General features: G+C 44.0%; 1 protein-coding gene across 2 annotated transcripts; it reads left to right on the forward strand.

The window, feature by feature from the left end:
* The first annotated feature begins 368 nt into the window (after window positions 1–368).
* Window positions 369–13905, forward strand: ENC1 (ectodermal-neural cortex 1). 2 transcript variants are annotated; one of them, XM_005141137.3, is made up of 3 exons: window positions 369–652; window positions 5295–7107; window positions 10779–13905. In XM_005141137.3, the coding sequence occupies exon 2, from the start codon at window positions 5307–5309 to the stop codon at window positions 7074–7076; it is 1770 nt and encodes a 589-aa protein (XP_005141194.1). In that variant the 5' UTR covers window positions 369–652; window positions 5295–5306; the 3' UTR covers window positions 7077–7107; window positions 10779–13905. The 2 variants fall into 2 exon arrangements, with proteins under 2 accessions (XP_005141194.1, XP_030910782.1); XM_031054922.2 differs by having other exon boundaries at window positions 369–602.
* Window positions 13906–14299: the final 394 nt, after the last annotated feature.

The following is a 14299-nucleotide window of genomic DNA, read 5'->3' on the forward strand; positions in this document are numbered from 1 at the left end:
CGGTGTCGCGGGGATCACCCGCCTCGCTCCGCGCTGGCGGCACAAGGAGCACGGACGGCGCATCCCGGCGCAAGGTCGCAGGGCTGGCCCTGCTACCCCCGCGGTACCCCGCGCGGTGCGGGACAGCCGCTGCTGTGCTGTGCAGTGCAGTGTGCTGCAGCCCCCGGCGGGGCGGCGCGGGGGCACCTTTGCACTTTCCCTGCCGCCGGCCGGGACGGCAAGTCCTGCGAGCGTGCCGGCCTCATCCTCCCGTCCCTCCCCTGCCTGTCATTCACGTGCTTTGCATAAACGCTCCCCCCGCCCCCCAGCACATATACCCCTTCGCGCCGTCGCCGGGGCAGAGTTGTGGCCGGCGGTGCCAGCAGCAGCTGCTGGTCTCTGCATTTATCTCCGTCCCTCTTTCCTACCTCCCGCCCTTCTTCCGCGGCCCGCCTCCCGGCAGCAACACCACCTCCGCCCCGCGCTGCGCGGCTCCTGGCAGAGCAGTCTATCCTGCCGCCTGTCTGCACGAGGCGGAGCAGGCAGCCGCGCTTCCCTCCATGCGCGGTGTTGCGCGCCCGCGGAAGCACAGGGACTTTCGAGCTTGCCCAGAAGCCGCTGCTGTAAGTCTGTGACCGCGACTTGTTGGGCTCCGGACACGGTGGGGATACGGGTAGGTCTGGGCCGGGGCAGACGTGGGGGACAGAGTTGCTGCATGCTTGGGGCGGGCACCGCGTGGGTCGGCGCTGCTGCAGGACGGCGAAGTCCCGGCGGCGGGAGCCGGGCTGCACTGTGGGTCCCAGGCATAGCTGGAGCCCGGCGCTCCTCTGCTCTGCCCGCAGCGCCGAGCACCGTCGCTCTGGAATTCCGCAGGCAGCGGGCACTGGGTGGCGGGCGGGTAGACCTCCGCGGTAGCAGTTGTGTCCTGTGTGCGGCTGTGCTCGGAAGCTGCCGGCTTCTATTAGGAAGTGTGCTGGCTTTCCCGAGAGACTGCAGCTTCCTCCTCGAAGCCCCAGGAGGTCCGGAGCATCCCTCGGCGGGCGGAGGCAGGGCAGGGGTAAGTGCGAACGCCTCTCTGCTCTTGGAGCCGGCCGCTTGTCGCCCCGTGCTGGCACAGAAATTTTCGCACGTGGTTATTACTCTATAAAGGAACTCGAATGCATTTTGACTTCTCCTACTATTTATTTATCAAGTTGGGAAGAAACCCAGCAAGTTTCTTTTCAGAAACGGAGTTGTTCAGGCGTTGTGATGTGGAGAACTGGGGGGAATTTAGACTTGGGTTTCTTTGTCTGCCTGTGGTGAGCAGTAGTGCGTTTCTAGCAGGGGCAGCGTGTTCTGCTTTTCGTATCGCTGCAGGTCCTAGGAAGCCACTGAGTACTGTGTTAGAGGACTTTAGGTAGGGTCAGGATTTGGCTTTGCAAAATTGATAGTATCGCTGCAGATTTAGCAATTGAAAGTGGTGTTAGTTAAGTCGACGGGATGTTTAGCAGATTTCCTCCCCTTCAGCAGTTTTCGCTGATTCTAAACAAAAACGCAACCACCACTACCATGTAATCACAGAATCGTATTAAAATGAGCCTCCATCAGGGATGTGTCAGTAATTTAGAAATACTTGGTTTTTCATTTGATTTAAGCTGAGACCCGCATGCTGCAAAGCTGTTAAGAATCAGGGCAGGGAGTCTGTTATTTAGTCTTAAAGTAGTGTTTACTACTTGACTGCTGTGACAAGTAGCCTGTTGAAGTGTAATTATAAATCAAAGTCTTGGTTCAACCTCCATTCCTAGATAAAATCTATATCGGTAATTTTCTGACCACTTCTTGTCTTTTACATAAAAATATTATTACTCCTAAGGAAAAAATGCCTGAAGGGAATTGACTCATTATTCAAGATGAACATTTGTTCACTGACTGTAAATTGCCTCCACTGAAGTATTTGAGGCTTGCATAATTTCCAACACCAAATAGAGAAATCAGAGATGTCATTTATCCATTTTAATATTCTTGCAAGATTCTGGGCTGAGCTAATTGCCAGAAACTGTAAAAGGACATGTTTACAGAAACACTGACTGTTAGTGAGTTATGATAATTGCTTGTAAGGGTGTTTGTTTGACTAGTCCATGTGTGAACTCATTTCACCAACCACAGTGGAGGAAAAAAGATGTATAGATATGTATCTTTGTTCAGTTTGGGGAAATATGTTAGCTTATCTTAAATGTGCACTGGCATACTTTGAATTCTTCCCAGTAGATGACATTGTGATGATAAAAGCAACATTACTGGAACAGTTAAGGACCAGCATATATGAAATCTGCAAGTGCTTCATGAGAAAAGATGTTGCTCTGTAAAAGACGAAATCTTTTATTTTAGTGTGGTGAAAGGCTGAGCTCCCTATTCAGTAGCTGTTTGAGAGAGACTCTTATAGGGCTTTTTTGTTGGTTTTATTAATTTATTTTTTTACAGTGTTGTTTGTTACTATGGTTGTGGGTGGGATTGGGTAACACGCAGTGAGTGATCTGTTCCTCCCCTCCGCATGCAGTTGGTGGCTCAGTAGCCTGCAGTGTATGCATAACTGCAGGGTGGGTTTTTTTGTTTGCTTCTGTTTTGTTGTGGTTTTGGTCTCGTTCTGAATGCTGCTGAGCCAGTGGCACTTGCAGGAATACAGAGCCCACTGAAACGTCTGAACGCCTGCACTGGCAGACTCTGATGTGAACTTTACCTGCCCTATTTCTGAACCCTGTGTGCATGATAAAAGAAAATTCTCAGTGTCCTCTGAATCCCCCCAATATGTGGGGAGAAAGGAGAGGAACTGTATTTTCATACAGATTCTGTCATGCCTAGACTGTCGTGTCTACTCATTCATTTACTCTGGGCGGAGAGCAGGGCGGCAGTGAGCATCTTCAGATCCTGGTGACTATTGTCTCTGATCAGTGGGTGTTTAGCTCCTGTCCTGCTCCCTGGCAAGGACACCTTGCAGGGATAGGTTCTCTGTGTGAGGAAAGCCAGTCTGTCGAGAGCCATTGAATGCTTTGCACTGTATCATAATGGCATTTAAAATGGTAAAATGACTGGAAAATTTTGCTTTGTAAGTAAAGGGCTTCTCATCCCATCTGTGTCTCTGAACTGTTTGTGTACCAGTTTTCAATCCATGACCCTTCGTGCAATCCTTCAGTTCCAGCAGGTTTCAACATGTATATGGTCAGTATAATCTTTTTGACTATAGATAAAATGAGTAAATTCAGTCTGAGATTAGTACTCAGGAGCCTTAAATACCATCTGAATCTTTACTTACCAGACAATACAATTGCATTAAATGCAATTTATTTTTCCCTGTAAAAGGATTTGTGTTGTGAAGATATGCCAGCCTCCTTAAGCTGTTCTGTGCTTAGTGCATTTAGTAGGTTGATCTGGGGAGCACTGGTAAGATACCATTGCAAACTTTTGCATGGTAGAGTGAATTAGGTACTCTGCCTGTGGCTCTGTTGGGAAGTATTCCTCTCTGTTTCAGAGGATTTTGGTTTCAGTACTGTATATTGAGCTGTGGTGTTTGTTCTTTTGAATCCCAGTTAATGATCTGAGAAGTCATGTTTCAGGTTAAAGTAAATGGGCTATGGTAGTTTTACAGTAAGTTGTCTCTTTTTTCCTTAATTGATACTGGTTTGAAGGTTTTTTTCAGTGACTGAAAGGAAAGGTATATCACAAGCTTGCTGTTGTATGTGACATATCAATTGTTCTGTACATTAGAATACTGAGCAAGAAGGATGGTATTGGCTATGCTGCAATTAATCTGCATGTATTGCATATTCCATACACAGACATGGCCCATTCTGAAACAGATTCTGCTGCACAAGTTAATCCTATATGGTTTTGATTTTATTGAGATTCTGGTCATACAAATCTGGAAAAATACTTTATTTATTAAAAAAGCTCTTTCTGAGGTTTTAAAGTTCTTGTGTCATCTGGCGGCATGAAATGTGGGAATACTGTTGTACAGTTCTGCACTTATTAAACATGCTCAGGAATATGAAAATCTTGGAGTCTGTGAGAGAGGGAAGTATATCCACATTAAAAACATACACAAGTGGCCCTAGGTCATGCTCTGACTTTAAGCCTTGGGTGCTTCCCAGGTAGGCTTTGCCCTGTTCCTTACTTAAGAATGCAGTAAAAGGGACTCTGGGCATGTGAATATCATAGTCATTAGGAAATTTGGGTTCTCTACTTTTCCTTAAGGTTCCTTTGCAGTTTGAAGAGAGAGAAGTTGAAATTATTACACTAGTGGTTACAGCCACAACTTGCACTGGGCTCTGTATGCTTCAGCTTTTATTATCTGCACTCAGTTTTTGACCACTAGCTTATATTATATGGCTCCGTCTACACCATACTGTATTGGCTTGACTCTTAATCAAATCTGGAAACTTGCTGCTGTAATCATACATAGACCTGCATATTATAGCAGGTAACAGTAACATTCACCTCCAAGCAGGGACTGAACAGCACTGTGTTTGTTAGGAATAGTGTAGGATAGGATGTCTTCGAGTTTATGCCTCCTCCAAACCTCGAAATGAACCAATTGCTTGTGTTCTGAGTACCTGGCTTAAGGTAGCTTCAGAGGGGATGCCTTGGCAACTTCAGTTGATAGTCAAAACACATTTTTCTTCTGACTCTGCCCATGTGTGTGCTGTGTCACTGTAGCAGGCAGCCACTGGCAGAGTTCAAGATGTAATCTCTAAAATTCACCCATCATATTTTTCTTGCGGTTTCACAAGTGTAAATTTATGGTTGTTGCTAGGTTTTTATTTTAAAGTTGCCTTTTTTCCTTTGTATGCTGTTGCATATGGAATCATTACACCAAAGGGAAGCTTCCTAATGGGATTAGTAGGTTTTTGTTCTCCATGCAGCTTTTGACATTCCTTAGGTATTCTGTCTGGTAGCTCTTCCTGCTATGATTCAGTACAGGAGAATGTTTCAAGCATGTGCATGTGTGTGTATGTAATGAATCAGCTGGTCTAGGCTGGGGAAGGGTGAGAAAATCAGTCCTGGTTCCTTTTCTTTCACCTCCAACTTACTTACTTACTGTATGAAAGTTGGAGATCAGGTTTCCCAAGATAAACCTGCTCTTGGGCAACAAGTTTAGAGTATGTCATTTGTGAAACTCATCTTACAAAAAAGTAAACACATGCCAAATGCAGATGTAATTCTCTGTCTACTCATCTAGAAATTAAGTTTTTTTTTCCCATCTTATAGTGCGTAATAGTTACACTTTTTTGTATGCAATGGATTTAACTGGCTCATTAATCTTATTAATTTTTTGTTTATAGGTGTGAAAGAAAATGTCAGTCAGCATGCATGAAAATCGCAAATCTAGGGCCAGTACTGGCTCCATAAACATATACTTGTTCCACAAGTCATCCTACGCTGATAGTGTCCTCACTCACCTGAACCTTCTGCGTCAGCAGCGTCTCTTTACAGATGTACTTCTCCATGCTGGGAACAGGTCATTCCCCTGCCACAGAGCCGTCCTGGCTGCTTGTAGCCGCTATTTCGAAGCAATGTTCAGTGGAGGACTGAAAGAGAGCCAGGACAGTGAAGTCAACTTTCATAATTCAATTCACCCAGAAGTCTTGGAGCTTCTTCTGGACTACGCATATTCCTCCAGGGTTATCATCAATGAGGAGAACGCAGAATCACTGCTGGAGGCTGGTGACATGTTGGAGTTTCAGGACATTCGGGATGCTTGTGCAGAATTTCTGGAGAAAAACCTTCATCCCACCAACTGTCTTGGCATGCTGCTGCTGTCGGATGCTCACCAGTGCACCAAGCTGTATGAGCTCTCTTGGAGGATGTGCCTTAGCAACTTCCAGAGTATCAGTAAAAGTGAAGACTTCCTCCAGCTGCCAAAAGACATGGTAGTGCAACTCCTTTCCAGTGAAGAATTAGAAACTGAAGATGAAAGGCTGGTGTATGAATCAGCTATCAACTGGGTCAGCTATGACCTGAGTAAGCGCCACTCTTACCTGCCAGAGTTATTGCAGACGGTGAGATTGGCCCTCTTGCCTGCCATATACCTTATGGAGAATGTGGCCATGGAAGAACTTATCACCAAGCAAAGGAAAAGCAAAGAGATTGTAGAAGAATCAATAAGATGCAAGTTAAAAATCCTACAGAATGATGGAGTGGTTACTAGTTTGTGTGCCAGACCCCGGAAAACTGGCCATTCGCTTTTTCTTCTGGGTGGCCAAACCTTTATGTGTGACAAGCTGTACCTGGTGGACCAAAAGGCAAAGGAGATCATTCCGAAGGCTGACATACCAAGTCCACGGAAAGAGTTCAGCGCTTGTGCCATAGGCTGCAAAGTTTATATCACTGGGGGACGAGGGTCAGAAAATGGAGTCTCCAAAGACGTATGGGTGTACGACACCCTTCACGAGGAATGGTCGAAGGCTGCTCCCATGCTGGTGGCTAGGTTTGGGCATGGCTCTGCTGAACTCAAGCACTGTTTGTATGTAGTAGGAGGACACACTGCAGCAACTGGTTGCCTTCCAGCTTCCCCTTCAGTATCCTTGAAGCAAGTAGAGCAATACGACCCCGTGACCAACAAATGGACCATGGTTGCCCCACTGCGTGAGGGAGTGAGCAACGCAGCTGTAGTCAGTGCGAAGCTCAAGCTGTTTGCTTTTGGAGGTACCAGCGTAAGCCATGACAAGCTGCCCAAAGTTCAGTGCTACGATCAGTGTGAAAACAGATGGACAGTACCAGCCACCTGCCCCCAGCCCTGGCGCTACACGGCTGCAGCTGTTCTGGGAAACCAGATTTTTATTATGGGTGGAGACACTGAATTCTCCGCGTGCTCCGCTTACAAATTCAACAGTGAGGCGTACCAGTGGACAAAGGTGGGAGATGTGACAGCCAAGAGAATGAGCTGCCACGCAGTGGCGTCTGGAAACAAGTTGTACGTGGTTGGAGGCTACTTTGGCATTCAGAGGTGCAAGACGCTGGACTGCTATGATCCCACGTTAGATGTATGGAACAGCATAACAACTGTGCCCTATTCGTTGATTCCCACGGCATTCGTCAGCACATGGAAGCACCTCCCCTCGTAATTGTGTGTGTGTTGCAATTATGAATTACCAGGTAAGAAATAGTACCTTTGAATTCCACTGTTATAATGCTTTTCACAAAGCTTTTCAGTGGCAGCTCTGAGGAGGGTGAGGATATTCAAGCCAGTTTTGCAGCTGGAAACAATTGGGACACATACATTCATGGGCTGTTTTAAGCCAGGCACCAGGTCTGACAAAGCCAGATGCTGGAAGTAGTTTGCCAAATACCTTGCACCCACTTCTTTTTATGTGTCCTTTTCCTGAATGATTTAGATGTAAAGGACTGAGCAAACATGACATTTTCAACCTGTGGGGAAATGGAGGGAATCTTTTGGAAATTGAGTCCTGCTCTGCGTTTAAATACTAAATGCATGCTAAACAAGTTTCGATACCATCTTCCTGGTGACAGAGGCTAGGTCACACTATATATCCAGTAACAGCAGCTAAAAAAGATACTATAAATTCTGATCTGAAGCTTGATAGTGAATTCACTTGAATTACCAGGCAGGCAGCATGTTTTACCCATGCAGACAGCCTTTGGAGAAACTTGCTGTTTTATGAAGGGTGTTTTTCAGGCCTAATTTTCCATCTCACCTAGACAGCATGGTTACACCTGTGTGGACTCAGGCTACATTTGGTTCATTGATACACTTTGAAATATATATATTTTTTAAATAGTTACGGTCATACATGTTGGACTACATACAATGTCAGGAAGATGTATAATTAATAATGCTGGCTGAAATAATTACCCATCTATGGCACACACTGTTCCACAACAATTTAATTACACATAATGGGCCAAGCTCTTACCAGGTGCAGCTTCAGCATTGTATCTTCTCACAAGCAAGTCTGAATTTGGCCTTGCTTGTTTGGTTGTTGTGAATATCTGATTTTTAGGAGGAGGGGAGAAGAACCCACTGAAAAATCTGGGTACCTACACATATTGCCAATATTTTTCAATCTCTTTTTTATAACTGCTCACTGTAACTTCAACTATGACTAATTTTTCCTTATTTGTATCTTTTCTAGAGTTACATCACTTAAAATAAGTTACTGACATTTTCCAGAACTATTCATCTGTGTATTTTGCAACAAATCTGGCAGACTACCTTAGATTTGTTTAGCTCTTTTCCCCCACACCCTCTTTGAAACTTTAGTACAGAATCAGTTACCACCAGCCAACCAAACAAACACAGGGGTATGCTTAATCCTAAATAATCCATGCTCTGTGATTGGTAATTTATTTTTTGATTTGAACAGTATATAGTATTACCATGAAAGGCAGGCAGTTTAGAAAAAACAGGGCAAACAAATACAGTGGTAGTAATTAGACAAGCTCTGCGTTTGCATTTAAGTTACCTGGAACTCCATACTGATGCATGTTCTCCAGAAAATAGGAAGAACAGTCTGTGTGTAAGGACTTCCTTAGGTTATTCTGTTTAGGTCTTTTGCAACTGGAGGCATTTGCTTCACTCTTGCAGTAAAGACAAAACCCAGATGTCTTTGAAGCAGTGTAGATAGAAATATATACCTATAAATGTAGGGTAGTCATGAAATTCCTTTCTCTGTGGTACATGAGGATTCATCTTGCAGCGATCTTTCAGTGGACTGGAAGCTCTGATTGAGTAAAGAATACAAGGTTGCGCTGGTGCAAAGCAGCAGGTCAGCACAGAAATGTGGTGTGAAGCTGGGCTGTGTTGTGCTGCTCTTGACTCAGGTGGCTGTTTGTCTTGAGGGCACTGCCCTCTCCCCTCTCCTCACTTTGTTTTTTCCAGACTTACTCTTGGGAAAGAAGGGCAAACCCTTGAGCCTTATCAGGTCCTGGGCGTAATCACATCCCAAATAGCCAGCACATGAAAGCCCCCGTGTGTGTGGTGGCTTCTTCCCTAGCAGGGAACAACATTTTGACGATTTCAGTTAATTTCTGTTATTACTGACTTTCAGCAGTTCCCAGCATTATCAGAGCAGCAGTATTGAATGCCCGGGATCATGTCTGTGCCAAGAAAAATATTGACTTTCTCTTCCGAGACTGACTTAATTGTTCTGAGGTTTGCAGTACATGAGAGGGAGTGTTCTATTTTGAAAAAATTGTAACGGTGCAAAGAAACCTTTGCTTTGCAGTGTCTTCTTAAAAGCCATTATTTTAGCTTCACTAGTGCACAAGTAACTGGCTGAACACATCCCTAAACTGAAGTCTCTCCAATACTGTGTGCTCATCTAATAAGTTTGGATTTGGTTTTCTTTTTCCCCTACTGACTCCTTCCCCTGCTGCTCTGTCAGTGGGTGGGAGGGACAAAAAGGAAATTACTTCTGATTACCCTCTGTTTTCATGGCGCTGTGTGGCCCCAGTCTGACAGCTTTTAGGAAGACTTCAGTCTGCTTTGTCTTGTTCCTCAAACTCGGGGCTTTTGAGTAGGTTGGAGATTCCCCCCCCCCCCCCCACCTACTTTGGAGTTGTTTATATTTTTTCTTTTTTGAGCTCATTCCATGACAGGGAACATTGTTTTGGCTTCAGTGTCGATAGTCTGTTTCAGTGGGAAGAACAGCATGCTATGCTGAAAAATGTCTAGAAAAGACTAATCAACACTAAGTGCAGAGACCTTTTTCTTAGACATAATGGAAATAGTGTGTTTCAAGCCCACGGTTGCAAAGAGGCTTGATGCTCTGCACTATTATGTAGGCTGTGGTGTTTCCTCTGAGTGCTCCCTGTTGTTCTTCGACATCACAGCTTGAGAGATGTAGTATGTTCAAATGAACTGTGAGTTCGCTGGAGCTCTTTTGCATTGTAATGATGGAGGATTTGCCTCCTAAAATTCTGGCAGTGCCTTCAGAAATGACTGTTAGGAGCTGATGATGGTTTGGAAGCTGGCATTTTAATACAGCTTCACAGTGAAAAAGCAGAGCACAATCTTAGCATCCAAAGGCTGAATTTCTCATTAAATAATCAATTTTTATAAAAGACTTTAGGATGGAATTACTGATGCATGGTACATTGCTGTGTGAAAAGAAATGAGGCAGACTTATGCTCTAATGAATAGTAGATATGTTTTAAGTAAGGGGATTATACGACCCTTTCTATATTGTGAGTAAATTCGATTCAGAATTCTTCATGGTGAATGGAAGCATTGGGGTGAGACACCTTCACCTCCCCTTCTGCTTAGCTCCAGCCAGGTTTGCTTTGGCCCAGGGATAGAAAAGATTCCTTGCACTAAGTGTTCATGCAGGTTTTTATGGAAGAGAAGTTGCGCAAGGTTATGTTTGCTTAAATCCACAAACCTTTAAGATATTGGGGAACATAGGAATGTTGAAGTATGCGGGATGCAGAGCACATCACATCACAGAACTGTATTGTGCCAGTTTGATTTAGGTTTCAAATGACTGAATTTATAGCAAAAAAATTAAAGTACTTCTGGGTCAGTAGGGTGGTTTGCAGAATAAGGCTAGTTGAATAATAAAGGCAGAATCTGACTCTAAATAATTGCGCTCTTGGCTGGCTTATTTATCAGAAGTTGGCTATTGCACAGGAAAACTGGAGGGAGGGTGGTTGGGGAGGGAGGCGGGTAAGCCCATCAACTGGATTGTATCCTAAGCCTAGCTTTTAGATTGTCTTTGACATCTAACACAAACCTTATGGTACATTGTCTCAGCAAACCCTTTAAAGTCTTCTGTCTTCTCTCTCCCCCCCTCTTCCCATGCTTTTAGTTTACTCCTCTGTTTGGAGAAGAGAATTGGAACCTCAGATCTGGAGAAATGGTTTTAATGAAGAAAGATCGTTCAGCATCTCTTGTGTTTGAAGAAAATCATCTGCACCTTGTAAATTATCTAATCTACACATGAAGGAATGGGAGAAAAAAACTCTTCAGTGCTTCAGCACATAGCTTCAATATGAACGGACAAACCTATGATCAGGTCCTTGTGCTAATAATTGTGGATTAATGCCAATATTAATCAGTCCTTCAAAGGAGAAAAAGAAGTGACTTCTCTGAGCTGTGCAGCACACAGCACTTGATTTCCATGGACTCCACTGTTTGTATGTGGAATTTGAAATGGTTGTCACCTCGCTTTGTGGTGATTTGAAGTGCCAGCCCCAGTTGCAGGGGAAACAGGCCAGGTTTGAAACAGTGAGATGCCACTGTGAATGAAGATAGAGTGGTATTGCTGCTGAACTCTGCTAACCAGAGCATGCTTGTCTGTGGGCAGCGCCTACAGCATCTCTTAGATCCTGCATTGCATTGTCCTGTGTGCAGTGAGTGATCTTCTGCTTGATAAGGAGCAGCCCAGTGGTGAAATGTTCTTGCAATAGTGGGGAAAAAAAACTACATTCCCCAAATGCTCCTTGTTCCTTTTCCTCCCTGTATTTATAAGTAGTTCAAACTGTCCCATTCCTATTATGTTACTTGTTGTAGATATAGCTATTTATTGTTCAGTGCTTGCATGCTGAAACAATGCCTGCAATTGTCTTCATGTTGCAAGGGCTTGTGTGAATTGTTGTATGTTTTGCACATTTTGTGATCGCTGACTTGCTCTGCTGCACAAAGAAAGAAAACTATTGGGTAAAAGTTGGAGGTGGGAGGGAGGGGTGGCTTCCCAGTCAAAAATGGAAGGATTACAAGGCAGGATCTTAAATTACACATGTACTAGAGGAAGAAGCCATGGAGGTCACTTTCTCAGGCCACCAGCTCCCCAGGTTGCATGTGGTGTGGCTTGTAGATGGTGTCCTTGCTACATTTCATTTGTTGGTCATGCCTTTCAATTTCTAATCTGGAAATAGCCAAAATCTCTTGCAGCTCTCTCTTTGTGCAGCTTCTTGATTGCAACACAAATACTGTGGAAGAGCTTCTGGATACCAAGCCCATATGAAGTCATTGTCCAAAGTTATTTATTTATTTATTGGTTTGGAGGAGGGGTACCTACAATATAGCCAGATTGATCTGAGTGAGTGGAATATGGTGATTCAAGAATAAAAACAAAAAAACCTCAAGCTAGGTTAGTGATGAAGTCTTAAAAAACAAAAAAAAAAGAAAAAAAAGAAGAGTGCAGCAATTTTGCACTGACTGGCTTGCCTCGTGCATCTGGATTTCAGATGATCATCAGAGCAACCAGGTGTGAAAGACCCAAGTGCTGAAGCAAAATTCTTATGGGGATAGAAAATGAATGTTAAACCTCTTAAAAATAGCCCTCAAATTCTGCTGCCTTTTATTTTCCTTAGTCAGGTGTGCTTTTAAACACTTGGTTGCTCAAAAGCATCAGCTACAATTGTGAGAAACCAAACTTTTGATCTTGAGACAGAGATGAAGCTACTCTTTTTATTCTGGATTTAAGAAGCTTATGTTTCACAGGTGCTTTCTTTGCCTGATCCTGTCATGAAGCTTGTATTGTATTGTGTTTTTTCCTAAGTGTTTCTGGAGCCCAACTTAACTGGCACATTCAGTTCCATGGTTGATGTGTACTGCAGTGTAAGTAAACAGCTGCATGCATGCATGCAAAACAAAAATAGTCACATTGGTGATGCTTTCCTTTGTGTGACAGTGATGTAGCTGTATTTGTGAAAGCTTTGTCATCTGAAAGTGTTTACACTGGTCACTGGAAGTTTCTCTGTGCTGCCTTACATTTGACTTGCTGTTTGGAGTAGACTCTTACATTTCAGAAATAGGTTATTTGGAATTCTGTGAATACTGATTAATTAGCAAAGGCATTAGCAGTTTTTTAAAGGGTGAGGCCCACCTAGGTGTGAACAGTTATAGTTCCTCTGGTTAAACTGATTTCTTGAAATGGTAGGTTAAAGAAGTGTTTAAACGCACAGCCTTTTCTTCCACCTTCCCTAATGCCTCCCCCGCCCCAGTGTTGGTTCTTTACTCTTAGATGGCTTTTAAGCAATAGGAAAACATCTTAGATAGGGTAGGTCTCTTTTCTATATCCCTGCTCTTGCACAGATTGCCCCATTGAAGCAAACAGCCTTGAGTTGGTGTTGCCTTTCATCTTGTGGATCACTCCTGGGAGTGCAAGGGAGCCATAAAACCAGACTTCCTGTGCTTTTCATGTCCTCTTCTCAGGTGCTAGTAGCGCCTGCCCGCAGTACAAGGAAGCAGAGAACGGGGTGCCCAGGGGCCCCCTTATTCAAACATGGGCAGATAGGCTTGGGACATGTTTTTTTTCTAGAGCCCAGACGTGAAGCTGCCCTGCATCGAACCATTTAGCTTATGAAATCTGTTTTGTAGTGCCGTACAACTTCTGAAGTGGGATGAATTTTCTGCAGCTGTTTCCAGCGCTGTGGTCTGCTTTCAAGTTCTTGATTAATTCCTGTGTGTAGGCTGAAGGAAGCTGAAGTCGGGGTGGGCCTCTGGCTCTGCAGGGAATGTGCTAGGCTCTTGCTCTTTGAATTGATGTGAGAATCCTGGCTAGCTACTTGACCATTCCAGTCTTGCAAAACAGCCCACACTTTGAAGCAAGTGCAGTTCACAGTGGAGTGCACACAAAAACCCTGGCATAAGACAGGAAGGTTCCTCTTATTTTGTAGGGTCGTTGCTGTAGAAACATGTAACAAAGAGCAGCCTTCCTCTTCTGGTATAATTGTGCGGCCCTTTTTCTCAAAGTCTGACACCTGTCTGAATAAGAGTGATTAGAGCAGAATAATGTTCCCTTTCCTCACTATTGAAAATGTGGTTCATGTGCTAAAAGAAAACTGTGCAAGTGAAGAAGTAAACTTGTCTAGGTTGTGTCTTTTTTTTTTTTTTTTGCTACTACATCTTAAGGTTTTGTAAAACTTGCTTTTTATTCACAATGTGAAACTGAAGGTCAATAAATTATTAGAGATTTTCTCTCCATGGAACATTTATTTCAAGTGTTGTCTCTTCCCCCGTGCCTCCCCTGCCTCCCCTGCCCGAAATGCTTTGAAACCCTTATAATGTCCTTTTCATGTCCTCTTAATAAAAGCACATTGACAACATGCAGTTTACTGCTTTGGTTTAAGCTTCTGCTTCAGTTGCACTTCCCTCCCCTTTGTTCTGTTCTGCTGCTGTTATTATGATCGCTATCTCCAAGTTCAGAGCCTCAAAACATTTAAGAACAGGAAATGCAAGTTTGTTGGTCCTTGCAGTATAGTTTAGCCTAGTGCCTGATATGACTTGGAAGTGGAATTAGGCATCTCTAATCATTCCTAATTATTTTCAAGGCAAAAAATGCTGGCTGTGTCTGAAACATGCCAGTTGTTGTAGATAATGCAC

This window comes from Melopsittacus undulatus, chromosome Z, assembly GCF_012275295.1.
Source record: "Melopsittacus undulatus isolate bMelUnd1 chromosome Z, bMelUnd1.mat.Z, whole genome shotgun sequence".
Classification (NCBI taxonomy): domain Eukaryota; kingdom Metazoa; phylum Chordata; class Aves; order Psittaciformes; family Psittaculidae; genus Melopsittacus; species Melopsittacus undulatus.

What these genes read in the sequence shown, in the direction of transcription:
- ENC1 (XM_005141137.3), top strand. Translation starts at nt 5,307, where the DNA reads ATGTCAGTCAGCATGCATGAAAATCGCAAATCTAGGGCCAGTACTGGC.